This window comes from Phascolarctos cinereus, unplaced genomic scaffold, assembly GCF_003287225.1.
Source record: "Phascolarctos cinereus isolate Bilbo 61053 unplaced genomic scaffold, phaCin_HiC Scaffold_3;HRSCAF=262, whole genome shotgun sequence".
NCBI lineage: Eukaryota > Metazoa > Chordata > Mammalia > Diprotodontia > Phascolarctidae > Phascolarctos > Phascolarctos cinereus.
The window spans coordinates 162,305,775-162,332,441 of record NW_027555736.1 but is presented as its reverse complement, the minus strand read 5'-3'; the positions used below and the strand labels follow the sequence as shown (position 1 = coordinate 162,332,441).

Genomic DNA, 26,667 nt, shown 5'->3' with positions numbered 1-26,667 from the left:
ATCAGGCAGTTTTCAGAAGAATAAATCAGTTATCTATAGTCATATAAAAAATGCTCTAAATCACTACTGATTAGAGATTATAAGATTATCTAACACGACAGAAAAGGAAAATGATAAGTGCTAGAGAGGATGAGGGAAAAATAAGGATACTAATGGTGGAACTGTAAACTGATCCAACCCTTATGGACAGCAATTTGGAACTATGACCAAAGGGCTATAAAATGGTGACTACCCTTTAATGGAAATCCACTATATCTCTAACTCAAAGAGATAGAAGATAAAAGGAAAAGAAACTATGTGCACAAAAATGTTTATAATAGCTCTTTTTGATGGGGCAAAGAATTGAAACTGAGGGGATGCCCATCAGTTGGGGAATGGCTGAACAAGTTGTGGAGTACAATCATGATGGGGTACTACTGTGCTGTGGGAAAACAATAGCGGGGATGGGGGGAGATTCAGGAAAACATGGCAAGACCTATATAAACTGACGATAGCGGGGATGGGGGGAGATTCAGGAAAACATGGCAAGACCTATATAAACTGAGGCAACATCAAGTGAGAAGAACCAGGAAACCACTGTGCAGAGTAACAGCAACGTTGTAATGATGATCAACTGTGAAAGACTTGGCTACTCTGATTAATACAATGATCAAAGACAATTCCAAGGGACTCATGATGAACAAATGCCATCTACCTCCAAGGAAAGAAATGAAGAGCTTTGAGTGCAAACAAGTATCATTTTCTCACTTTATTTTTCTCGATTCTTTTCTGCAATATCGCTAATATATAAATATATTTTCCATGATTTCACACGTATCATACTGCCTGTGTCCTCAGTGGGGGGGGGGGGAAGGAGATAATATGGAACTCAAAATTTAAAAAGAAAAGGATGTCTAAAATAAATAAATATTGATTTTTTTAAGAGAAAGAAAAGTGAAAATAAATTAGATCTAACATCCAAGGAAATTATACAAAGGAAGACAGGCTAAGTGTGAAATGGACCAAGAATGACAACAGCCTGAGAGATCAAGACAGTAAGAGTATAGGAGGGAGACACTCTGTGGCAGCAAAAACTGAGAAGGTTCCTACCATGAATTTATTGGCTATTAATTTGGCATTAACCAAGAACAGATTAACCAGGGGTAATTTACCTAATCAAACATATTTATATTTATGTGTACATATATATTTTTTTATTGCATATTTCTAAGTTCAAAGTCTTACTGTGGCAAAATAGTAGACATGAAGAGAAAAATTTGATGTTCACATTTTTTAAACAAAAAATATCCTGTATTACCATGGTCATCCTAATGCAAAAAACTGAAGCAGGGTAAGAGGCTCTCACCCTCACCAATTTAATTTCAGTTAGGCTAATACAAATTATTTTAGAGAATTATTATTATTAAGAGGTAGAAAATATTATCTGACAGGAGGAAAATAGTTCTTTCAGTAGCTCATGAGGCTTTGCATCAGTATAACACGTCATATATAAAGAAATAAAATAATTCCATCACAATCACCAAAAATCACTATCAAGTATAATAGGTAACAAAAGCTAATATACCTGCTGAAGGTGTTGCTCTAATTACTTCAACTCCATCTGGAAGGTCAAGTGGTTGACTATAGACAAGACTAGAACTCAGAATAAGTTTGCTAGCAGTCTGGAGATTAGCAATAGATGAAGAATGTGGCATAGAACTCATACTAGGAGAAGTTTCTGGAGAAGAATCTATGTTCTTTTGCCCGGGCACTGTAAGTAGACTCTCTGATGAAGAAATTTCAGTTTTAGCTTTGAGGGATTAAAAAAAATACATATTTTAATTAGATTCACAAAACACATGAGGCACAAAAACATTTAGTGCTCTACCCCCCTTCCAGTATTTTGGAAATAAAGAAAACTTTCAACTATTTCAAGGCTCATGATCCAATCTCTGGATTCCCACTTTGATTCAGTAACCTGATACTCACCTCTTGGTCACTTCTCTTTTCCTTTTCTTTCTTTCTTTTTTTTTTTTTTTGCTAGGCAAGGGGGTTAAGTGACTTGCCCAGAGTCACACAGCTAGTAAGTGTTATTTGTCTGAGGCCAGATTTGAACTCAGGTCCTCCTGAATCCAGGGCCGGTGCTTTATCCACTGAGCCACCTAGCTGCCCCATCTTTTTTTTAAAAGCAGCAGTATGGCATGGAATCATGGCACTGAGTTAAGAGCCAGAGGACCAGGACCTCAAATCCCAGTTGTGCTACTTACTACTTGTATGACCTTTGGCAAGTTGGGAAGTTCTTCATCTCTCTGGGCCTCTTCCTTTTCATCTAGGCCAGTTTCTTCTTTTAAAAAATAATGGTGTTGGGCTAAGTAACCTTTTAAGTTTACTTCCAAATCTAAATTTATGACCTGATAAGTCCTACTACCCTCACTGGGATGGTGTCAGGACAGAACAACAAAACCACAAAATGCAAAAATATGGGAAAACCTTAAAAAGTAAAGTCCTCATTTTGTAGATTATAAAACTGAAACACAGAGGTTAAAAATGATATTGATAGATGGTGGACTAAAGGCAGGTACTTGCCTGAGCTCTCCCCAAAACCCCTCTAAATACCTTTAAATAACGACTCTAAACAAAGTTCTGGAGCAGCAGAACCCACAGATAGATGGAGTGAAACAATTTTCCAGCCCAAGACAACTTAAAAAGTTGGTAGGAAAGGTCTGTTGCACCAAGGTGAGAGAAGAGTGCAGTTTAGCGCAGGCCATGCCAGGTTAGACCAGGCCCAGCAAAACAGGAGCAGGCTTTGGAGAAAATGAATCAGGGGCAGCACTGGCAGTTTCCAGACCTCTCAACCTACAGATGGTAAGGGGCCCAGACACTGGGTCAGAGGGAGATTTACAAGCGTCACTTTGCTGACATTAGGGGCAGGACTCCACTGCATTGCCTATACTTGGATCTGGGTCACAGTCCTGGGTCTTAGTCCCAGTGCGAGGAGGAGCACTAGCACAGCAGAGCTTGCAGCCAGCTGCAGAGGATCAGGAACCCTGGTCACAGTTCCAGGGTTGAAAAGAGTGCTTGCGGTCACTCACAAATCAATGCACAGTACAGTAGAGTAGGAAACACACCTCTCCCTAGATCATACCACCTTGGAAAAGCCCCAAACTTCCAAGTCCCCAGAATTACCTCTGAAAACGCTGCACAAAAAAACCTGAAACTTGGGACAGTGCCTCCTCCATTTGGGAAGCAGAGCTCCACTTGAGCATAGAATTGAAAGTCAAGAAATAGGCTGAAAAATGAGTAAACAACAGAAAAAAAATCTGACCATAGAAAGTTACTATGGTGACAAGGAAGATCAAAACAAACACTCAGATGAAGACAACAAAGTCAAAATTCCTGCATCCACAGCCTTAAAGAAAAAAATATAAATTGGTCTCAGGCCATGGAAGAACCCAAAAAGGATTTTAAAAATCAAGTAAGAGAGGTAGAGGAAAAACTGGGAAGAGAAATGAGAGTGATGCAAGAAGACAATGAAAAAAAAAAGTCAACAACTTGGCAAAGGAGGCAAACAAAGAAAGAGAGAAAGAAAGAAAGAGAAGGAAGGAAGGAAGGGAAAAGAAAGAAAGAAAGAAAGAAAGAGAGAGAGAGAGAGAGAGAGAGAGAGAGAGAGAGAGAGAGAGAGAGAGAGAGAGAAAATAACACCTTAAAAAACTGAATAAGCCAAATGGTAAAAGAGGCACACAAATCCCATTGGTGAATTCATCTAAAGGCCTCCATTTTGGTGAAAGGTCCAAGCTAGTCAACCTTCATTCTTCTCCTGGAAATGATTCTGACTTCCCAGATTTCAATATCATGTTCCACACAGGTCCACCCCTGCATGTCCTATCTCCAAACACCCAAACTCCCCTCCCAAATCTTTTCAGTTCTCTTTAGTGTTGCCTCCTTCTATTAAAATGTAAGCCCCATGAGGAAAAAGACTGTCTTTCTTTTTGCTTGTATTTGTATCCCTAGCACTTAGTAGAGTGTCAGGTACATAATTAGCGCTTAACAAATATTTGGTGCCCTGTACTGCCTTGTCTTTCCCAAAGAAATCAGGACCAGATCTTCCCATGAATGTTCCTACCGTTGTTCCTTTTAGGATATCAGAAAAAAAAACACACACACAAACGAGGCCTCTGTACTGTTGACCCTTCCTATCTATCTCACAGTTACTTTTAAAATCAGAGTTGGAAATTACTTGAGTCTGGTAGTTTTCTTTTTAGGAGGGGGATTGCTTACCAGAATCTCTCACCAAGCAAAATCTACTTATAAAAAAAATGATAAATGTCTCTGATAGACTTTTGAGCTAAAATAAAGAGTACAGACTTTCTTCTACATACTTTATAAAGATAGCCTGAGATGTTTTTAGATATGGGTGGCAACCTAAAGGAGTAAATCCACAGAAAGCTCTCAAAACAGAGGAAGCCAGAACCAATGAGGTGCTTTCTGACAGTAGTTTCAGGAAACTTGTTATTGTGACAAGTTGGTTCCCCTGGACCTCCTAACACTGCCATTATGATTGGGTTCCTCTAAGAGCACAAAGGGAGGGCAAAAAAAGGTGTGGCCATGCTGGGCAGTATTCATCATTACAGTGTAGCGGCTGAGGGGAGGGTGTAGTTTCTTGACCTACCTACAACCTACTCTCTCCAGGCACCATCATCCTTTTTCTACCTCTAGACCTCTGCACCACCAAGCCTACACAGATGGCATGGTCTGCTAAATCCTACAATGCCACAGGACTCTTCATTATAGTTATCATAACTGCAGTTATAAATGTTATGGCCATTTTTTAGGTGCCAAAGTAGAAATTCAAGTGAACCTGGTAATCTAGGCAATTCTAACTTCACAGATACCAACATAAAGAAACCTTTAAGTCTTTGATCTAAGAGAAACACCCAAATGACCATCCTTTTATTAATAACCTGCTAATCTTATTAATAAAATGAGTAAATTACCCAAAAATTACATCTTTCAAAACTTTTTAATGGTCACAGTTTCTTGCACATATCGCCTCACTGAAATGGAAGACATGTTTCCCCTTGTTAAAGCACTTTTGTATACTTGGGAATGATCCCAGAGGCTCTAGAAAACTGACCTGGAAATGTAGAAAGAGCCACAGTGAACTAATGCAAAAAGATGACATAATGACACCAATAAATTTGGGTGGGAAAAAGACCATCTATTTAGTTTCCTTCTTTGAAGGCTTGCAACTCATTATTTTAGTCATTAAAGATCCTACGGTATTTAAAGTGACACATGAAAGTGAAAAAACAGAGTTGACAGAGTAAGAAATTGTGTTGTCATTACAAGATGTTGGAATTTCATTGGTTAATAACTACACAAAACAAGAAGTAGCCTATATTGGCATCATAAGCTCAGATGTAGTTGAGGAGACAAAACCAAAGAAAGCAAGATGGAGACCACTGAGAGTAAAGAAAACTGAAAAATAAGAGAATTTGAAGAATACATTGAGATTTTGCCTTCAGAAGATGAGATTATAAACTTGAAACCTAATGTTTCAGTTTGTTTAACAACTAGTGGTAGTAACATGAAAATTCTACAACCACATGTTGTAACTATACAAAGAAATTACCTGCCAGCAGTAAAATTATATAGTACATCTGCTCATCAGACATCTTTCAGAGTCCAAATTTATAGGATACAAGTAAATGTTCCTGAAGAACAACAGCCTCTCCCCTTCCCCTGCCAAATATCAAGTACAAAGAAATAGAACTAACCAGGAATATTGCCTATTATTAATTTTACTTGATACTAGGGGATGGGAAGGCCGTGGATAATCCTCAAGTTTTTTATAATTCACCTTACTATCCCATAAACACATTTTACCAAGATTTCTAAAATATAATGCAATTAACTCTTTAATTAAAAAAAAACAGGAAACCTTCAAGGAGTTCAAAAAATGGACTATTAACTCCTTGAAAGCAAGGATCCTATCTTATTTATCTTTGCATCTTTCCTAAACACTAACCAGATACCTTGTGCAACAGGTGCTTTAATACTTAATGAGGATTCCTTTCCTACTAAGGTGCTATCACAGAATCATAAATCATAAAGAAAGGGCCTTAGAGACCCATGGAGGTTACATGACTTGCCCAAGGTCACTCTGATAGTTGAGGCAGGAGCAAGATTTGAACCCAGATACTTGACTCCAAATCTAATACTCTTTCTACCATACTACACTGCATCACTGATCCTGAATCACCTATCAAGAAGCTCCATCTCCCTCCTTTCTGTGAAGCCAACATAGTTCGAAATCCCAAAATCAAATGCTGGGAACTAGGGCAGAATTGGAAGACTGTGCCATCTCAAAAAGAAAAAAAACATCAACCAGAAAGGCTTCTATTAGATACAAGGCAGGAAATGAAGGCTGGAGTGGAGAGGAAAGAGCACAGGCCTACTAAAGGTTACATTTTTTTTTAAAATCTAATCTCTGAAACATGAAACAATGTCACCAGTACCATTCATGGCCTTCTCAACTTCTGATACATGATTATGTTGCTCTTAAAAAACAGACATGAAATAGCATGCAAACATAAAGAGAACCTACAAAATATGTTACCTGATTTAAAATTCTAAATTAACTTTGATCAAATTCGGTCAAAATTGAATTATGGACATCAATGATGATAAATGACTGTACAGCAGTTTAAATTTTGCAATAACACTTTACATACCTTATGTGGAGCTGATACTCCATAGGTAACAAATTTAGTTTCATCTTAAAACTTTTTCCTTCCTTCATTCTTCTTATATTCACTAAGACCCAGCTTAGTGTGATGATGGCACACATCTGGCCACCTTTTCTAGCACTGGTTTCATTTTCATCCATATCACCACTGCCTACTCCTCCCCACTAACTGGTCATGGTAGGGGAATCAGAATACTTCTTGTTCCCCTTGCAACTTCCAGACTCTCTCCATCCATCATCCCATAACCTCTCCTTTTCACGTTTGTTCAATTCGTATTTATCACCCAAACAATACTCTAGTATCTGTTATCTACTAACCTCTCATATGTACACTTCCCTTGTTTTTCCCAAAGGTCAGTGCCCGGCTTAGTCTTTCCTCCTCAGTTCCTAACTTTTGCCTGGCAGATTTCAACATACAAACTGATATTCCCTCCAACACCTTCAGTGCCTCCACTTCCTTTCTTCTCACTCTCTCAATTCTCCATAGTTTGATTTCCAACATCATCATTCAACTGAAATTGCTTTCTGCAAAGTTACCAGTGACTGATCTCTTAACTGCCAAATATAGTGGCCTTTCCTCCATCTATATCTTTCTTGACCTCTCTGCAGACTCTGACACTGTCAACCACCCTCTTTTCCTTGATTCTCTCATCTCTAAGTTTTCATGTCACTGTTCTCTCTTGGCATTCCTCCCACTGACCATGCCTTCTCAGCCTCCTCTGCTGACTCTTCATCCACATCACACCCACTAACCATGTCCTACGCCCTCTTGTTTTCTCCTCTATGCCCCAAGTTCCCAAACTGTGCTCTGCTGGATGCACAGGGATACTCAACATCTGTTGGATACCACTCTAACCACTAGCTCAGGATACTACTACTACTAGCTCCCAGTTTCAAAATTAGGTTGTGCCACATGATGTTCTCCAATGTTTGAGATGCTTCTTGTTTACTTGTACTTTCAATAATGTCAGTAATCCCTGGAACTCCCTCATTTAAGAGGGCAGATTTTTGCAATGCTGGGTTTTCAGTAGTCACTCTGACAAAAAGCAAAAATCAACATGGAACAGGAAACGACAGTGGAGGTATTCCATCCAATTCCAGGTTCTGAAGAGTTGTGCAGTGCCCAACAGGGACGTACTTCCCATTAGTAAGTAACTGTGGGTTTTTTTGAGAATGATATAAATTTTTTTTCTTTCAATCTATGAGTACTTTTTCAAATATCTACCAAGATGTTAGGACATAAATATGTATTAAGGTTTGGGAACCAACTACTTAATAAACAGAACTGTTAGGTAACTCTTTTGGCCTTGGAAGCACTGTGAAAAAAATTACTGAAACTCTAAGGCTCAGAGGTTCCCAAATTGTTTTGGCCTACTGCCCCTTTAAAAAAAATTACTCAGTGCCCCTCTGGAAATCTACTTTCTTTAACCCTTTTTTTAAATATAATTTGCATCATTTCAACAAAAATATTTTTTTAAATGACATCTTAAATTTAATAATTTATTACAAATTTGTGGGTTTTTTCCTGCATTGCAATTTTGATGACACAATATTACATCATGTAACCACATATATCATATCGTAAACAAGTCATTACAAGCACATTCCTGCCAATGCATGCTGGACTCCCTGACATGCTCACCTGCCAACACTTGCTTGCTAAGATATGTCGGTGGACTTGGTCACAGTTATAACTTGTATTTATTGTGTATTTATTTGGAAAACGACATAATCACTATGACTTTAACTCTGTTACACAACAGATGAAACATATACAAATGGTTTTTTGAAATTTTCTTGTCTTCTCTTTTTTCCTTATGCTTCAACTACCCCCTTATTTTTATTCAACGTACCCCAATTGTACCCAAAGCTACTACCATCTGCCAGATCATTCCAGTGCCCCCCAGGGGGTGATATCACCCACTTTGAGAAACTATTCTCCAAGGGTTCCACAAATCAACCTCCGTTCTACACTATTTTACTTGGTGATTATCAGCTCCCATGAATACAATTATCATCTCTAGGAAAATGATTCTCAGATTTATCTAGCCCCAACCTCTCTCCTGACATCTCCAAATGCCTACTGCACATCTCAAATTGGATGTCTGATAGACATCTGTCAAAGGCACCATCATCCTCCCAGTCACCCTAGGTTTACAATCTAGGTGTTATTCATGACTCCTCCTCTCTCACACTCCCCACCTCCGTCTCATCTGTTGCCAAGTCCTGTCAATTCTACCTTTGTCACTTCTCTCCTCTGCCACCACTACTACCCTGGTCCAGGCCCCCTCATCTCCTCAGGCCTGAACATCTGAATTTGTCTTCTGGTTGTACTCTCTGGCTCAAGAGTTATAACATGTCAGTCCCTCATTCAAAAAACTCCAGTGGCTCCCTATTACCTCCAGAATCAAATACAAAATCCTCTGTTTTGGACTTGAAAGCTCTTCATAACCTGGCCTCTTCCTATCTTTCCAGTACTTTGATACCTGACTCCCCTCCAGTGACACTGGCTTCCTTGCTATTTTTGGACATGACAATCTATGTCCCGACTGTGCATTTTCACTGGCTATCCCCATGCCCAGAATTCCCTCTTTCATTATCTATGATTCCCTGCTTCTCTAACTTCCTTCAAGTCTCACCTAAAATTCTGCCTTCTGAAACAAGCCTTTCCCGGTCTCCCTTAATGCTCATTTCTTCCTTCTATGACAATCATTTTTATATATATGTGTGTGTGCATGCACGTGTGTGTGTGTGTATGTGTATACATATATGAATATAGGATATATGTTTTATATATATATATGTATATGTGTGTGTGTATATGTATATGTGTGTACGTGTGTGTGTATATATACATATATATGTATATATGTATATACACACACACACACACACACACACACACACACACACGAGAGAGAGAAAGAGAGTGAGTTTGTAATTATTTGTATGTTGTTTCCCCCATTAGATTGTTAGGTGCTTGGGAACAGGGACTGCTTTTGTCTTTCCTTAAATCCAAAATCTAACATGGCACCTGGCCCATAGTTGGTGCTTGATAATTGTTGATTTGATCTGATGATATATATTATAGGTACTGTTCCATTCACTTAATAGATGAAGAAACTAAGGTGCAAAGTAATTAATCGACTCTCCCAAGATTTCATAGCTGAAAGTATCAGACGTAGGATATGAAGCCTGTTCTTCCTGACTCCATACGTTCTCGTCACTACTACATATTTCTGCCCCTTTCTGAGTAATAACAAAAAGAATTCTGAAATATTAATAGTTTAAAGTTAGACTTAATTCCTGAATGAATCAATTAACCAACAAACACTTATGAAGCACCTATTATGTACCAGGCACTGTGTTAAGTATTGAGGATACCAAGCCAAAAATGAAACCATTGATTTAATCAAGTTGAATATGATAGCTACATAATTCTTAATTTGCCTCTCAAAGAAAGACGTATTCAGAAGAAAATATATCTGCCGATTTCTATGAGTCCAATTTATACACTTCCCCATCTTAAAATTTGATTAATATTATAGACATCTGACACAGTGAAGAAAAATTATAAATTATGTAATCTTAGTGTCCTACAAATAGTTAATTTTTGTTAATATTTGCATTATCTATAGAAATAACTATTATATAGCTATACCACACCTGTTATAAAAAAGTTTAGACCCACAACTTTGTTATTCATTTAATGATTGCATTGATGATGCATTAATAACCTCAAAAAGTATAGTATTAATTCTCTTAAATTTCCATTAAAATTGTTATAAGTTTATGGAATGATTCCCTCTTAGGCATAGACTAATTTCTTTCATGAATGGATTCAGTCTCTTATTTTCATATTTAAAAGTTTGCTACAAACAGTTTGCTTCTACTCAGTTGTTCAATTTACAATTCCTAGGATCTTTTAATGCAGGAATTGCTAACACTCTTTTATGTCATGAACCCCTTTTGCAGTCTGGTGAGGCCTATGGACTCCTCAAAATGACATTTTTAATGGATAAAATAAAATACCTATGTTGACAAAGGAAAACAATTATAATAAAACATAATTATAAGGATAGTTTTAAAAAACAGCTCGTAGACATCAGGTAAAGAATTTCTGCTTTAAGGAATTATCTGACAAAGTATATTCATAACTGAAATTTATTTCATAAGATGTATCTATAGAATCATAATTACTTACCTAAACATGCTTGTACAGATTTAAGATGAAGATGCCACATGTGAAGAATAGAATAATTATTACTGTCTTTTTCAATTACTACCAGAAAGAACTTTTCTGAAAAAGGTGGTGGACGATATCCTATCAGTAAAGTAAAGAGATGCTTCATTAATACGCTTTCAAAACTTAAAAGACAAATACAGTGACATTACACACAAGAGGATAATGAATGGGCTTTTAAAAACAAACTGATGCAATCTCATGAAAGAATAATATTTGTGGACACAACTTTTTATTTTATTAAATCTTTAAAAATTAAAGCCTTTTTCAAAAAGAATGACTGTCAAATAGAAGGGCTGTCAAACTCTTGCCCAAGTGCCTTTGATGTGAGGTCAAACTATCATTCAAATCAATAAACATCTCTGAAATGTCCATTTATTATGTGTGAGGTACTGTGGTAGGCACCAAATATACAAAGATGGAAAATGATAGCCTGTACAAGAAAAGAATACAATAGGTACAGAAATTAGTATAATTAATAAAACATGGGATGTGATGGGAACAAAAGGAAAGCTAGTCAAATGACTCTAGAAAATCTGAAGAGGTAGAAATCAGAGAAGGCTTTATGGAGATGATACTGGAAGTGGGCCTCCAAAACAAAGGATTTCAACAAGAAACGATGAGAAGGGAGTATGTTTGAAGATTTAAATGCCAAATTAAGGAATGTGTATGCTAGGCTGTGAGAACTAAAAGAATCAGGAGACAGCAAGATAAGATCGAGGAATAGCTAGCAATCAAGTCAGCCTATCATGGAAAAATGTATAAAGGGGAGTAATATGAAATAAGCCCAGAAAAGTAGATCATATATTTAGAGCAGGAAAGGCCCTTAGAAACCATCAAGTCCAATCCTCTCAGTGAGGAAATTGAGGCAAAAAAAGGGAAAAACGTAGGAGGTTCCTTCCTGACTCCAAGGTCCAGCTTTCTATCCATTATTCCACATTACCTCCCATTAGAATGAAGCTTGTAGAAAGCCTTTAACATCAAGTTGAATTTATATTTTATCTAAAATGCAACAGCCCCACTAAAGTCTTCTGAGAGCGAAAAAAGTCATACCTGGTATATTAGGAAAGATTATTCTGGCAGACAGGTAAAGGATGAACTAGAATGGAGAGAAGCTAGAGAGAGGGTAACATATAGGCTTTTAGAATAATTCAGTGAGTGGAGAAAAAGCAACAAATGTGAAAAATATCTGGAATGTAAACAGAGAAGACTTCTACAAAATGTCTTCTGAGGTTAAGTGCTGTGTAAACCTTAAAGCACTATATGAAAGCAAGCTGTTATCTGAGGAAAGGACAATACTGTTTTTCATCTTTGTACACAAATACCTCACACATACCAGAGCAGGCACTAAATAAACACTGGTTGTTTTAAACTGAACATACCCAAAGCAAAAACCTAAACACCTAAGAGGGAGACAAGAACTTGGAACTTCTGTCTCTTGGTAATAATCTCTCCACTACTCCATGCTTTATTACTTTATGACTTTCAATTTTACTTCAAAAAATATGATTTTCCTTGATAGAGAGGCAGTACTGATACAAATCTGCTTACTGGTCAAGATTAAAGTCATTTTAACCAAATTATATAGTATATGTGTCATAAATTATTCCAGGGATTTCTAGTATTTTATAAAGGCCATACACAGATACAGTGAACTTTTTTTTTCAAAATTGAAGAAATTTAATCTAGGCTATGTTTGAAGGTACCTTGAGATGGTTGGAAAAATATCTCCGTTTCCTTCTGCTCCGTGTCCACCTTAAGTGGTTTATATCCTATAATGAAATCTTCTTGAAAAACATGAAGTAACTGTGTATTTGAGCCACACTATAAACACCAAAAAAAAAAAAAGTTAATATTTTTGTACTTCAGACCTACCTACCCTCCTCTGCAAACACATGCTCTCTCTTGCTCTCTTCTCTCTCAAACATCAAAAGCCAGAATTTCTCACTAGTGATAAAATAAGACCTGGATATCAAATCATCTCTTACTTTGAAAGGAAAACAATTCTACATATATTTAAAAGTTTAACAAATTTCTCAATCAGAAAAAAAAAGGCTACATCTCAGAATTTGAGATTGAACACAACCTGGGAGTTTAAAGATTTCTAAGACAGAAAGAGGCAGGCAGCTCATTGCTTCCCTTAGAAGTAAACGCATATTTTCTGATATCCCTCATTTACTGAACACACTGTGTGCAGTCCTTGGAAATTCAAGAATCACTAATGAAGACCTATAGTGGTTCTGACAGGTCCAGACATCTCCTGCTGCACTGCCCCCTGTGCTAATTAACACACTGCTTTTGTCCAGGGACAGTTAATAAATTGTTCAGTACTAGATTTCAATTTTTTCCATGAAGAAGGGGTAAACTTTTGCCTCCTAACTTGCTGATCTCCTAAACAGCAAAAGTAAAATGATAAAGAACTTTGTTTTCCAGAGTCTCTAGGAGGTCTAAGGAAATATTGATCCCCTTTTAAGTTCTATTAAGTAGACATGGAGGCCAAAGGCAGCCCAGCTTGTCACTAGCCCAAAGGAAAAGCTGATATGTATACCTGCTTCTAGATCTCCCCTGAATTGAGAACAAGGAATGCAATAATGGCTTTTTTGACCATTCTGAAGATTAGCGATTTGAGACTGGTTGCCTCCAGTCCTTAGTTCCAGGTCATGAGTTTTGTTGCCCTGAGTTGGGATCTGGGTTCCCTTTATCTTATTAGAGAAAAATGGCTATATCTAAAGTACCTTAAACAAATGATCAAGCACAGGAAAGCCTGTCTGAAGGGTACCTAGGGAAACCAAGATCCTGCTGGTTTTGTTTTGGGTTTTTTGCACAAAATGTTCTCAACTCCCTTGCCAAGTATTTCCAGTTTGGAAAATAATTATGTAGGTCTTGGTTTAGAATTCAAATCCTACTTCTGCCATTTACTACCTGTGTGACCTTGGGCAAGTCACTTATCTGGGCCTCAGTTTCCTTATCTGTAAAATGAAGGGGATATCAGGTTCCTTCCACCACTTATTTTCTAGGGACCACCAAGACAAAGTCAAAAATGGTACCTAGTATCTCTGATCATCTCCATATTTCTAACTTTGAATACAAAGCATCTCTTGTGGCTTACAGCATGAGGATAATATCTATTACTTCTTAAGCTGTGTTTAGGAGAGTCTTTTGGGTCATTTAGTCTCTCAAGGACAGAAAGAAGGCCTGCATAGCTCTCTGCCTCTGACTGCCATACATGTATATTCAGCTCCCTTTGGTTGCCTCAGTGAAGAGAACCTGGTATTTCTAGCCACAGAAATCTAATTGCTTGAATACTAAGTTTCAAAATTACAATCCTGAAAGCTTTAGAAGTCTCATCGTACCTAGTGTTCCGCTCTCAGGCCGGTTATAAAAAGGGAAGGATGTACCTCCCTTGGGTACAATCTATACAATACACCAAAGATCAGTTGACAGGTGCCAGGCGAACAGTAAACCTGATTCAGTACATCTTTTAAGACTGAAGAGACAAAAGGCACCTTATTGAGCAGAGGAACCTGGATCCAAACAATGTCTGTCAAGGATCATCCACAATATGTGTCAAGGAAGAAAATAACAATCCACTCCATCTTAAGTAACAATGTGAAAAACTCCTTTGTGTTCCAGGTTCTCTTATTTTGAGTTATTACTCCCAAAATGATGGATTGCTATTCTCCAGTGGAAAGATGTGGGAATATTTCCTGGGGCAGCTGAGATAATGGCCTAAGTTAACCAAGGATATTGAAATACCTCTAAATCTTGAGGGGTTGCATAAGGTGAAGAAGAATAAAAGTGAAGGCTCTTTCAGCACCAAGTATATCTATATTTCCCTAACCTAGTTAAGTTCCCCCAAATTCGAGAAAGGGCGTGAGACAGACGAGGCCTTAGCCTTTAGCAGGGTTATATCTAGGGTGGCAAGATCTATCCTTAGGAGGTCCCTCTCCTCTAGCGCATGTGGTGGCAAACATCTTGCTGGACTTAACTCTATATTCAAACTCTGTTTACAAGAACAGGGTCACCTGGACTAGCCTACAGTTAGAGGGGACAAATGAGGCATTTATCCTGATAGTGTGCACAGGAATTCTTTACTTGGTAACGATAGCCCTGGGCTTAAAAAAAAAAGGAGGGAGAGAGAACTTTAGAGGGAAAAACAAGGCTGGCTGGTGGCAAAGGGGAGGGCTTACTAGCTGGCAAAATTGGGAAAGGAGTGGAGTGGAGCCAAGATGACAGAGTAAAAGCAGTGACTTGCTTGAGCTCTCCCCCAAACCCCTCCAAAACTGGGAGAGGAGGAAAGACGTCTCTCTTTTCACCCTCCACCTCACATGAATTCCAACATACTTAAGAACAGTTCCCTAAGAGCACAATAAAAAGAATCCCCTTGTGATTATCACTAACACTACCCAGGTATTACACACAGCTAGCTAGGGACCTCAGTGGGTAGAATGCTGAGCATGGAATCAGGAAGAACAGAGTTGAAATCCAGTTTCAGACATGGGGCAAGTCACTTAAATGCTGTTTGCCTTAGTTTCCTCATCTGTAAAATGGGGATGACAGTAGTACCTACCTTGCAGGATTGTTGTGAGGATCAAATAAGGTAATAATTGTAGAGCGCCTATCACACAGTAAGTACTATATAAATGTTAGCTATTACTGTTATTACTATTTTTACCTCCCAGGGTTGCTTTGAGGAACAAATGAAAAAACATTTCTAAAACGTTTAGCACAGTTCCAGCCACATAAGGGATGGTTATATAAATGCTAATTATTATTATATTATTATTGATTAAGATAGGTAGGTCATAAGATAAAAGACAAATAAAATGGAGTCTGACAGTACAGTCAGAAACACTGTAGCTGATTTAGTAGATAATGGTGATGATTCTTCCCTTTTAGAAACATCCATACATACACATACCCCCCCAAAAAAGGAGAGTGGGAGTATAACACAATTTTCTAACTCCTGTGGAGTTTTTGCTAGCTCTCCATTTCAGCAAGGAATTCCTTATAAAAATAATAAGGGCCAATAGAAGTACTATAAAGGTGTCCTGCTTGAAGTGCAAAAATGTGGTTTCTGTAAGTGCTCCCCAATGAGCTCAGAGCCTTATGGCAGTAAATCTCTTTCTTCAGTAACATTACAAGCCAGATCTGGGCTTGAAAGACCAAATAGGAACTAAATTTTTCCTTGGCGTCAGTAATCATTAGGCCTTAACCCAAACATTTCTTTTCATCATTTAACAAACATTATTAGTATCTATTACGTAATGATAATTCTGATATTTATGTAACACTTTAAAGTCTACAAAGCACTTTATTTACATTATCTCTTTTCACCATCAAGAGCAACAGCTCTGGTTTACTATCTGAGGAATCTGAACAAGCTTCTAAATCCCCCAGAACCCTCAGTTTCTTTACCTGTAAAACGAAGGGACTGGACTATGTGTATGAACACTGTAAAGTATTACAAGGCATTATCACTATTTTACAGTTGCAAAACTTGAGGCTCAGAGAGGTAAGGGGCTTGCCTAAGGTCACATAGCTAGTCAATGTTAGAGGTAGGATTAGAGCTCATCTCTTCTTGACTCCAAATCCAGCACTGTGTTCACTATACCAGTCTGTTTTAACAACTCCCCATATAGACAGCCCCTGGGACTGAGCTTTCAGATTATTTTAGTTCTTAGGCATCCTATATTTGCATATTGATAAAATATTAATTGTTTTAAAACTCAGCAAGATACCTCACCCTCTTATATTTCACTCTGACCTAAATTCCTGACTGAAATCTGAGTAATTTATGCTCTTTGGTCAAAATCTAAAACAACAAAAAGACAATTGAATTTTTAAGTTGTAACACAACATAGTCAAACTTGTTACTATTTTAAAATTTGATATGCACACTAAGATTTCATATTTCTTCAAGATTCAACAACAAGGATATTTACTTTCTTCTATTACCCTAAACTGGAACACAAATGCTACATCCAGGCCTTTCCTCATGGAATACCATGAAACTGATAGGATCACTCTTATTACTCCATAAAGCTCATAGGAACACAATTCTGTGCTTGGCTAGTGAGTGGATATCTTTCTATCAAACTTTTCATGTTTTGATGTTGTTAACTTCTACCAGTTTTTAACTAGATCACAAGATTTTAGTGTCAGAAGGGAACTTAAAAGACACAAATAATTAGTCTAACCCTCTTCAGACCAGGGGTTCTTAACTTAGAGATGTGGAAATTTCTTTTTAAAAAATACTTTGATGACTCTATTTTAATATATAATTGGCTCCCATATTTCATTTTATGCCATTTAAAAACATTATTCAGAGAAAGGGTTTATAGGCTCTCACTGAACTGTCAAAGGGGTACATTACACAAACAAGATTAAAAACCTCAGCATTACACCATGCTGCCTGCTTTAAATAATAAATTTTAGAAATATTTCTATATATATTTCCTTCATGTTATCCAAAAGCATGTATCTAATTTAATGCCCCCTACAATAGCTGTTTAAATATAGCCAACATATTTAAGAACATGTCAATTTATACCTATTCGAATTTATTCAAATAACATGAATACTTTACTATGATTATAAGCATAATAATGTGAGTATCATTAAGGAAATTCACTTTACACATAATTCTATAGGTCCACTTTGATCTTTTATCACATGTTCCAAGTTTCACAACTCTGCTTTTTTTTTTTAAATGCCTCACTATTTTGATAGGTCAGAACTCTTTAAGACTGACCAACAGTCATGTAATTAATACTAAAGTTCGCGTGTATTTTCAAATTAATCCCTATCCTACCTGCATTTTCATATGCTCTTCCTGAAAAACTTTCAAGTGATTTAAGTCAAAACACTGTAAGTCACGGTTCTTCCCACTAAGATGAGAAAGTTCCTCAAATTAGTTTGCTTTCCATAGAAAAAGTCCACAGACTACACAGTCTGAGCCTAAATGCAGTCTCAATGCAGAAGGACCAGAGTCATAGCTACTGGACCTGCAGAAGCCAAATTCCTTTACAAAAGGCACTTTCACAGCTCCAACCTAAAAAGAGAATAACTCCTGAACCACTCACAGACTGCACTATGTTGCTAATCAGGATCTGACAGGGCTTGGGATAAAAGAAGATTGTTGTGAAGGTAAAATTCAATAATAGTTATAGAAGCAATTTTTAAGTATATTTATACCATCATTTCATTAGCATTTATTTACTTGGTTAGTTATTGCATCGAGCTCAATAATGCATCCAGGTCGAGCAGTAGATTGTTGGCTCACAATATTAAACACTTCTCCAATAAGTTTCTGAAACGAGATGATATTGATTAAAAGTTTATGATTATATTGTTATTACCACTGATAATCCAATTATCTTATACACAATAGGCATTTACTATCTACTCACTGAATAATAATGGTGACTGTGCAAGAAAGTCACTACCCATTAGTAATAATGATAAAATTTTCTTGTTAATAGAACCAAGAAATATTTCACTTTTCCATAATGATCATTCAATAAATTAGCAGTAAGCATTACATTTTGCTGTGTTGACATATAAAACAAGAGATATCTTCTCCACAAAGTAATTACCCACCCATGATGGTTCCCATATTAACTTTTATGTCACAATTTTCACTCATATCAGTCAATAAGCATTTATTAAGTGCTTACTATGTGCCAGCCACTATACTAAGCCCTAGAAATTCAAAGAAAAATAAATAAATAACCATCTCTGCTCTCAAGGAGCAGAGCCTAATGGGGGAGAGACAGCACACAAATAAGGTATATGTAGGATAAGTCACAAATAAGAGGAAAGGCACCAAAATCAAGAGAGACTGGAAACAGTTTCTTGCAGGTGAGTCTTTAGGGAAATGAATATCATTCTCTTCTTGCTGAAGTATATACCTGGCCTTCCCAATTAGATTTTGAGTTACTCAAGGGCAAGAAGGGTGGCTTCTACTTCTTCTGTATTCCCCTCTGTACCTAGTACAGCAGACTAAGAACAAAATGGGCAGCAAATAAATATTTGTTGAAATGAACTGAACAATATATGAGGAGCAGAACTACCAATAAAGTCCAGATTTCCTTTTTTCAAATTCAAAAGCCATGCAAAAGGCTTGGTTATGAAAGGGGATGGACAGAGTGCCACCGGTAATGAGCAATGGCAGATGCTGGTGATAACACAGAAGCAATGGCTCATCATGGAAGCTAGAAGAATCTGATTTGTAATCATGAGACCTGGATTCAAATAACACTTTAAGACACTTCTTATCTGCACAACCCTGGAGATGTTACTTTACCAGACACCTTCTCTATACAATAGGAATAACAACATCTACTTCACAGGGTTGTTTCTCAAATACGAATTACTAATAAAAAAGCATGATCACAGTTTGGGCAATAGGGGAATCTTCACCAAAATAAATCAAGCTTACAAGTGATGAGAGTAATATATAAGAAATAAATCATAGTACTTTGGAGAAAGAACCAATTTCCTCTATCCTCTTTTATTTAAAATATTCATGGTATTTGTTTAAGCTCTTCTACATCTACTCTGTATAAGCTTCTTGAAAAGAAGGAACTGTGACATTTTGTCTTGTCTTTCCCTCACTGAATAACACAGTACATTGTATATGTCAGTTTCTGAATAAATGTTTGTGGAATGAATGCTGAATAAATGTTATGTATGAACATTATTTCCATAAATGTCTCTTGGTGCCTCTGAATGGACACTGGGAGAAATACGAAACCGTGACACACACGTTCATGAACAACAAAGCACATAAAGGATATTCCTTCAAATACAGACTAAACAAAGGAAGGATTTTAGAACATGTAAATATGGAATCTACATAGCCACTCTCCTCATGCCCCTCTCCACCAAAAATAAAGAAAACTTACTGAGGATTCTGGGTCTGAAAGTTCATCAAGCAACTTTCTGGCATCTACTACAGCTTGATATAATCTCAATTTTTTTCCATCAGAAGCAACAAAGCAAGCGCTGGCAGAATTGCAGTATGTACCTAAAACGAAGGGTTTTGTAGGAAAAAAAGACATTTGCATTATCAAATGGTTTCTTTTTAACTTCTAAGTTAAATACTACTGTATAACTTCCTTAAAATAATTATACCACACCTCATATTACTATTAGGACAAACATAATCAATTATAAAATGATGAAAATAATAATGGCAGCATAAAGTGATTCATGAGAGATACATTTTTAAAAACTGAATGAAATACTGACAAATAGCTAAAAGTTTTTTAAGTTTTCCTACCACCTGGACTTTGTGTACTTAGTATAGTGTCCTAATACCTATCAACAAACAAAAACTGTTTTATTAACTACTAAAAGGGTTTTATTCAAAACATCAATAAGTATAATTGTGTCATAGAAATTAATATTTTAAACAAAAAATAGTTATTATAAAAATAATCATCCAAAAACACAAATATTTTAAGACAGCACTTACCTAGACAATAGCTGGGAATAAGAGTTGGAAGCCAAGCTACATTAGAAAAGGCAGAAGTGTGCAGAGAGTTGATGCGTGCCAATTCAGATACTCCCCCAGTATATGACAAGGGTCCTATTGGGTCTACACGCCACAGAATTAGCTCACTGTAGATCGCATTTGGGTCATGAAATGTACGAGTGGCTGCATTTCTAAGGGGTTCTTTAGATAAGCCTTTAATACGCTTTACAAGATCTGTGACTCTACTTAGTTTAGTGTCTAACTCCCAAAGGCTATCTGATTCAGGCGTCAGTACAGCATTATGATGCGAGGATGTTAATAATAATGGCAAAACTGAATGACAAGCCAAATCATTGAGGTGAAACCGGTGACCACAATATCTGAATTTGTGAGATACGGTTAGCACAGTGGTAAAGGCAGATTTATCAGCAAAAGTAACTGCCCACTGATTTAAAGATCCATCGACATGTTTGGAGACCATCATTACTACAGGAACTGCAATGTTCACATTCATGCTATCACGTCTGGAGCTTGGTTGGGATCCAAGAACATCATCAGTACTCTTCTCCTGATGCCACAGGGTGTTAGTCACATCTTTAGCAGCATACATCATAATATTTTTGCTGAGAGAACTGGCATCCCCAGAGGGAAATGCAACAGGGATCCGAGAAGAAAATGAAACCTAAAAAACACAATTGCAACCACTTATAAAATGGTGTTTAAAAACAATTATAAAGCTGTTATAAACACAACTATAAACCAACAGATCATGTGAGGCAACAGTCAATAAAAGCATCAGTATGAAACCCACAGCTTCAGATAACTATACATAAATGTACAAAATAAGGGTAAGAGAGTGAACTAAAATGCCTAATGAAATAAATCACAGGAAGCAACATCAAAATGCAGAGCCAGAAATAAAAACACACAGATTCAAAGTTTATTTTAAAAAATAATATACTATGCTAGGCAGCGAGGTGGTGCAGTAGACAAAGCACCAGCCCTGGAGTCAGGAGGACCTGAGTTCAAATTCAGCCTCAGACACTTGACACTTCTTAGCTGTGTGACCCTGGGCAAGTCACTTAACCCCACTGCCTAGTCTCCCATATAACTATATATTATATATATATATATATAATTTATATATATATATATATTATATATATATATATATATATAATATATAATATTAATATATAATATATATATATATAATATACACACACACACACTAAGAGAAGGACTTCATAGAACCCTAGAAAGATTTACCTCACTCAAAAGGAATAGAACAGAAAGCTTGAGATTTACACCTTCCAAAAACACGTGGATCCAGAAAAAAAAAAAAACAAGTTCTAATATTGTTTGGGGAAGAAGGGAAATATCTGCCTAAGACGGTTATCACATGGGCAGCTTTCTGGCTTCTCAAGAGTGAGGTTTGCAGAGTGGTTTATTTTATTTAAAGGGTTGGCAATTCCCAGACATACATATTCAAAGTTATTTACACAAAAGTATGCCAAAGTTAAAAGAAAAAAAAAGAAATGGTTGAAGCTAGTTTTGTTTTATGTGAGCCAATGTTTACCTTTAAGTAGTCTGGAAAATTAAGACCTAAAGATATATTCTTGTTTATGGGGTTTGTAAACATGTTAATGGCTGCAAATGAAATATCTTGTTAGTTTTGAAAAACAGTTCATATATATATTTTAGGGGTTTGTTATTTTTAAAAGAAATACAATATTTGCTTCTTATAATATACCTGAACTTGTCTAAATATTCCTGGGTTGTATTCATCCAAATACTTTACATGCCACACCAGAAAGGTGCCATCAATGGGGTGGATTGTAAAAAGCATATCTGGATTCCTGTTCCATTCAGTAAGCAGCATTTCAATCTTCCTATCTAATAAGACCGTAGGAAGTGTCATTGGCATACTAGCTCGGGCGTAAGCTCTAGGACTCCCCTCTCGCTCTCCATCTTCGTGTTCTGATGATCCTGTGCCTGTCTCAGATTCTCTATCCAAGGATAATTCTGAACACAAAAAAATAAAAAGGTACACAGTATAACTCTGAAGCCAACAAACAATGAGGAAATACTAGATTATTAGGAAAAGCTCACTCTCTTGAATATTCCACATCTTAGCTATAACCTGGAAACAAGGAATGGCAACACCATTCTCTACACTCTTAGAGCATGGCAAATGGGCTATTTCTCACCTAAAACTAAATATTTCACTTCAGATATCATCAATAGTAATAGTTTCAAAAGATAACACATAACTTTCAAAGTCATTAAAATAATTTAATGAGGCATTAAAATTTACTGTTAGTTCTAAGTGTATATTTTGTTCATTTAGCATTTTCATGAAATATAGACTACCAGCAATCTTAGTACTACCAAAAAAAAAATTAGAACAAAGGATACCAACCATGATCTAACTTCATATGTAAGCCCCTCTCTCTCTCTTCTTGCAGTTCCTCTTCATCTCTATCTCCAAAATCATTTTCATGTTCTACTTGCAGATCAGAAAGCTTTCTTAACTGTTGCATAAATATTTCAGTAGAGGATGTAAAATGGAATTCTTTGTTGTTTAGCCAATGAACTACAAACCCCCCATTTCCTTCATCAAAGTTAAATGCTGTTCCAGCTAGAACTGATGGAATATCTGTGGAAATAAATGAGACTTAAATATACATTTTTTTTAAATAGAAATGTCCTATATCTAAAAGAGAAAGAATTGTGAATTATATAGATAAGTGAGTAAATAATTACTATAAGTAGGTTGTTGTTTAAACTGGTGGTGATACAGGACTTCATTTAATATAATGGTGAATATAATTTTGAAAATTAATCATCTAAGTCATACACACACACACACACACACACACACACACAAACTTCCAAACAGGCCTGACTTTTCTCCTTTGGGTTACTGGAATGGATTATCTGAAATGGTTCATATACTAAATACATTTTAAAGTTAATTTTATTTAATCTCAGGTTGCATGCTAAATATTACCTGCCCCCAAAAAAAATCACTAACCTCACCAGTAAGAGGCTTCTAGGTTCCAGAAGTACATAAAAGACAGGTAGGACAACATTTTACCAAATACCATCAAAACATCCAGTTACATACAGCAAATAAACATCCATGCCCTGACCCACAGGTCATGCTAATGCTGGTTTGATAACAAGAATAAAACAATAGTTGGTACACCACCAACAACTGGGCCTTTACAGATAAAATTCTCAATAGGTTCAAAACAAAATAAGTCTCATTTTACAGGTTTCCAACAACATCTTCACAATGCTAGGCACAAAAACAAATGCTTTTCTTAATGAAACTGAACATCTAAAGAAATCACTTCTGAAAAGTTAGGAGCACCATAACAAAACCAAATCAATAAAACCAAATATATCTACAAGTCACTCTCTACTGAGAAATTAAGCTGTTTAGGAAAAATGTATCCTTTTGGTGTGATAACCACAAAGTATGTGGAGCAGGGAGAGAGGGGGAGATGACTCCAGACTCATGAGGCAGCTAAGCTAGGGGCTTAGTGAAGCATGTTGGACTCAGAATGAAAAAGACCCAAGTTCAAGTCCTGCCTCAGATATTTAATGGCAAGTAAGTCACTTAACTGCTATTAACCTCGGTTTCCTTATCTATAAAATGGGAATACTAATTGCACCTATGTCACAGTGCTATGTCAATCAGAATGAGATAATATACAAAAAGTTTTGCAAACTAAATAAATACTTGCTATTACCTCTTTATCCACTACACCAAGCTACCATACATGTGTGCCTGCATACATATGTGTGCAATATTAAATATTCTTAATAAATTCTGACATTCCTTCCAAAATGTTACGTTGCTGATTTGGGGGAAAGGACTTGTTGAATTATGGATGGATGGATGGATGGATGGAATAGACTGGTAATGAATCATGGAATACTACTGAGTACAAAACCCCAGCAGCTATGATGAAGGTTTGGGGGCCACAAATCTGTAGGAGCCCTGTCCACAATCCTAAGGCTACAGGACTTTTGACAATTCCACTATTCAAGAAGCCCTTTCTTTGTCAAACTGGTCTTTCATTCAGTGAGGACATAAGTTAAAAATCCTGCCTTTCTAATAGTATTTCTCTAGTCTTCATCTAACACCCAAAAGAAATGTCTATTATCACTAGAATTAGATCTGAGATTGGGATCTCTACCACAGTCACCACAACCATTTATGCTGCTTCTTCCCCCATAAAAAAACAAGTATCAGAGTAGAAGGGAGCCTGATCTGAAATATCAAGGAGGGGAGGAAGGTGGGCACCTTCCTAGAGTAGTAGAAGAGAAATGAAGAGATACTACCAGCCAAATAAAATAAATTTTAAAATAAATATGGAAACACTACTACCCTTGTCACTACAGTACTATATTAAAAATGGTAACAATAAAGAAAAGAAAGCAAGAAAAATGAGAAGTAAAAGTATTAAGGGAGAAAGTTGTGTTAGTCAACCAGTGTGCCAAGTGGAAAGCTGAAGCTCCAAAAGTCACAGCATCCTGAGGATTTACCTGAGCTTCCCAAGAGACTAGACCAACCTAATTTAAGAAACAAAACTTTAAGATAATAGGCATCAACCTTAATTAGGAAGTATTTCAAGAGGCAACACAAAAACATAAGCAGAAGTATGAAATGTGCCATATCCTCAACAGTTCTGTTTCTGAAGAAAGCTATTGTCTGTCAATGTATATAAAAGATATGATACTGCTTTTTACCTGTGAGAGGGTTGATACTTGCTGCAATATGAAAGTGACACAGTGCATTAGCATGATGGGAAATATGTCTTTGAACTTCATGGGTTCCCATCTGGTCAGGCATTAATTCGGTGCGAGTTACAAGAACAGAAGATCTTCTCTGACCTTTCCTTAAATTTTTCAAATGATGGATGGTCTGAAAGTTTTTAAAAAAAAAAGTAACTTGTTAAGTAATTCTGGGAAGTCAGATACATATATTTGTTAGCTTTCCTTTTATCACAGATTTTTGCAATTTTCTCAGTTTTTCTCAGCAAAACTTAGGACCACCACCAACTGGGTTTTGATAGATAAGATTCTCAATAGGTTCAGAATACCATAGGCCTTATTTTCCAAGCTTCTAATAAAGTCTTCACAATGCTAGCACAAGACAAATGATAACTGAACTTCTTCACAAATATCTTTTGTGTAATATGAACACCATAATTCGTAGTATGTAGGCTCCCCTGGGTCAGTAAGGAGAGAAGGAAATGTCTCCTGAATCTCACTGTAAGGAAAAAGAGGCTTTCTTCTTGCCAGTGTTCTCAGATGGCTTTTGGCAGTCATCTACCTAAGGAAAAGTTATCTGCAATGTTGACAACTGGACAGATACTCAGTTTTGCTGGGCAACAAAATTACAGAATTTTTGAGTAGAGAGGGAGCGTAAGAAGCCACTGAGTTCAACCATACAGAAATCTCCTCTACGACATCCCTGACAAGTGATTTTTTAGCTTCTGCTTGAACACTGGTGGCAGCATCAGAAAATACCAATTCTAAATATAATTCTAGAATAGAACTTATTGCTGAAGTACAGTGCCTTGCATTTGGTAACAAAGTAACCAGTAAACATTTGCTAAATTTAACTGAACATGGGAATAAGTGTACAGTATAGAGAACAAAAAGGTCAACCATCCAAAAGAAACATTTATTGAATGAATAAGAGAGAATTTATGAAGCACTTATTACTGTGCTAAACACTGAGGATACAAAACCTGAAGGGGACCATGTTCCTTACAGCAAACGCTGGTATCCTGAACCTTCCTAAGTCTGCATTAAGATACTTGGAAAAAATCACTTAACATCTTTCAGCCTCAATTTCCTCTGTAAAATTCCATCTATAAAATGGGAATAAATAATAATAGTATGGTAGTGTGACTTGTCAATCAACTTCTAATACAGCAATCATCCCATAAAATTAGCTTGTCTGCGGTATTTGTATCACTTTGTAGGGCTTTATCGGCAAAGTTAAAACCCATAAAGGCTAGTTTATTTCTATCCATGAACTATATCTTCTATTTCAAGAGGTGCCATCAGATTTTCTTCTCCCCTCTTCTTTGATCTGTATCAGGGGTGTAACAGTGGAAGTGGTAAATTAACAATTAATTTCACTTTTTTGACATTTTAAAAAGGAACTTTTAAAAGAAAAAAACCTCATAT

At 36.6% G+C, this 26,667-nt stretch overlaps 1 protein-coding gene across 2 annotated transcripts in view; it reads right to left on the bottom strand.

The window, feature by feature from the left end:
* The window catches only part of DMXL2 (Dmx like 2), a 149,415-nt gene that overhangs the window by 56,558 nt on the left and 66,190 nt on the right, over positions 1–26,667 (bottom strand). For both annotated transcript variants that reach the window (XM_020980751.2, XM_020980785.2), the window contains exons 9-17: positions 25,216–25,390; positions 22,874–23,110; positions 22,205–22,476; positions 20,452–21,133; positions 19,880–20,001; positions 18,193–18,282; positions 12,677–12,794; positions 10,932–11,051; positions 1,565–1,789 (exon numbers count right to left, since the gene is read on the bottom strand). In XM_020980751.2, coding sequence (XP_020836410.1) covers positions 1,565–1,789; positions 10,932–11,051; positions 12,677–12,794; positions 18,193–18,282; positions 19,880–20,001; positions 20,452–21,133; positions 22,205–22,476; positions 22,874–23,110; positions 25,216–25,390 — 2,041 coding nt within the window. The remainder of the gene's footprint in view (positions 1–1,564; positions 1,790–10,931; positions 11,052–12,676; positions 12,795–18,192; positions 18,283–19,879; positions 20,002–20,451; positions 21,134–22,204; positions 22,477–22,873; positions 23,111–25,215; positions 25,391–26,667) is intronic.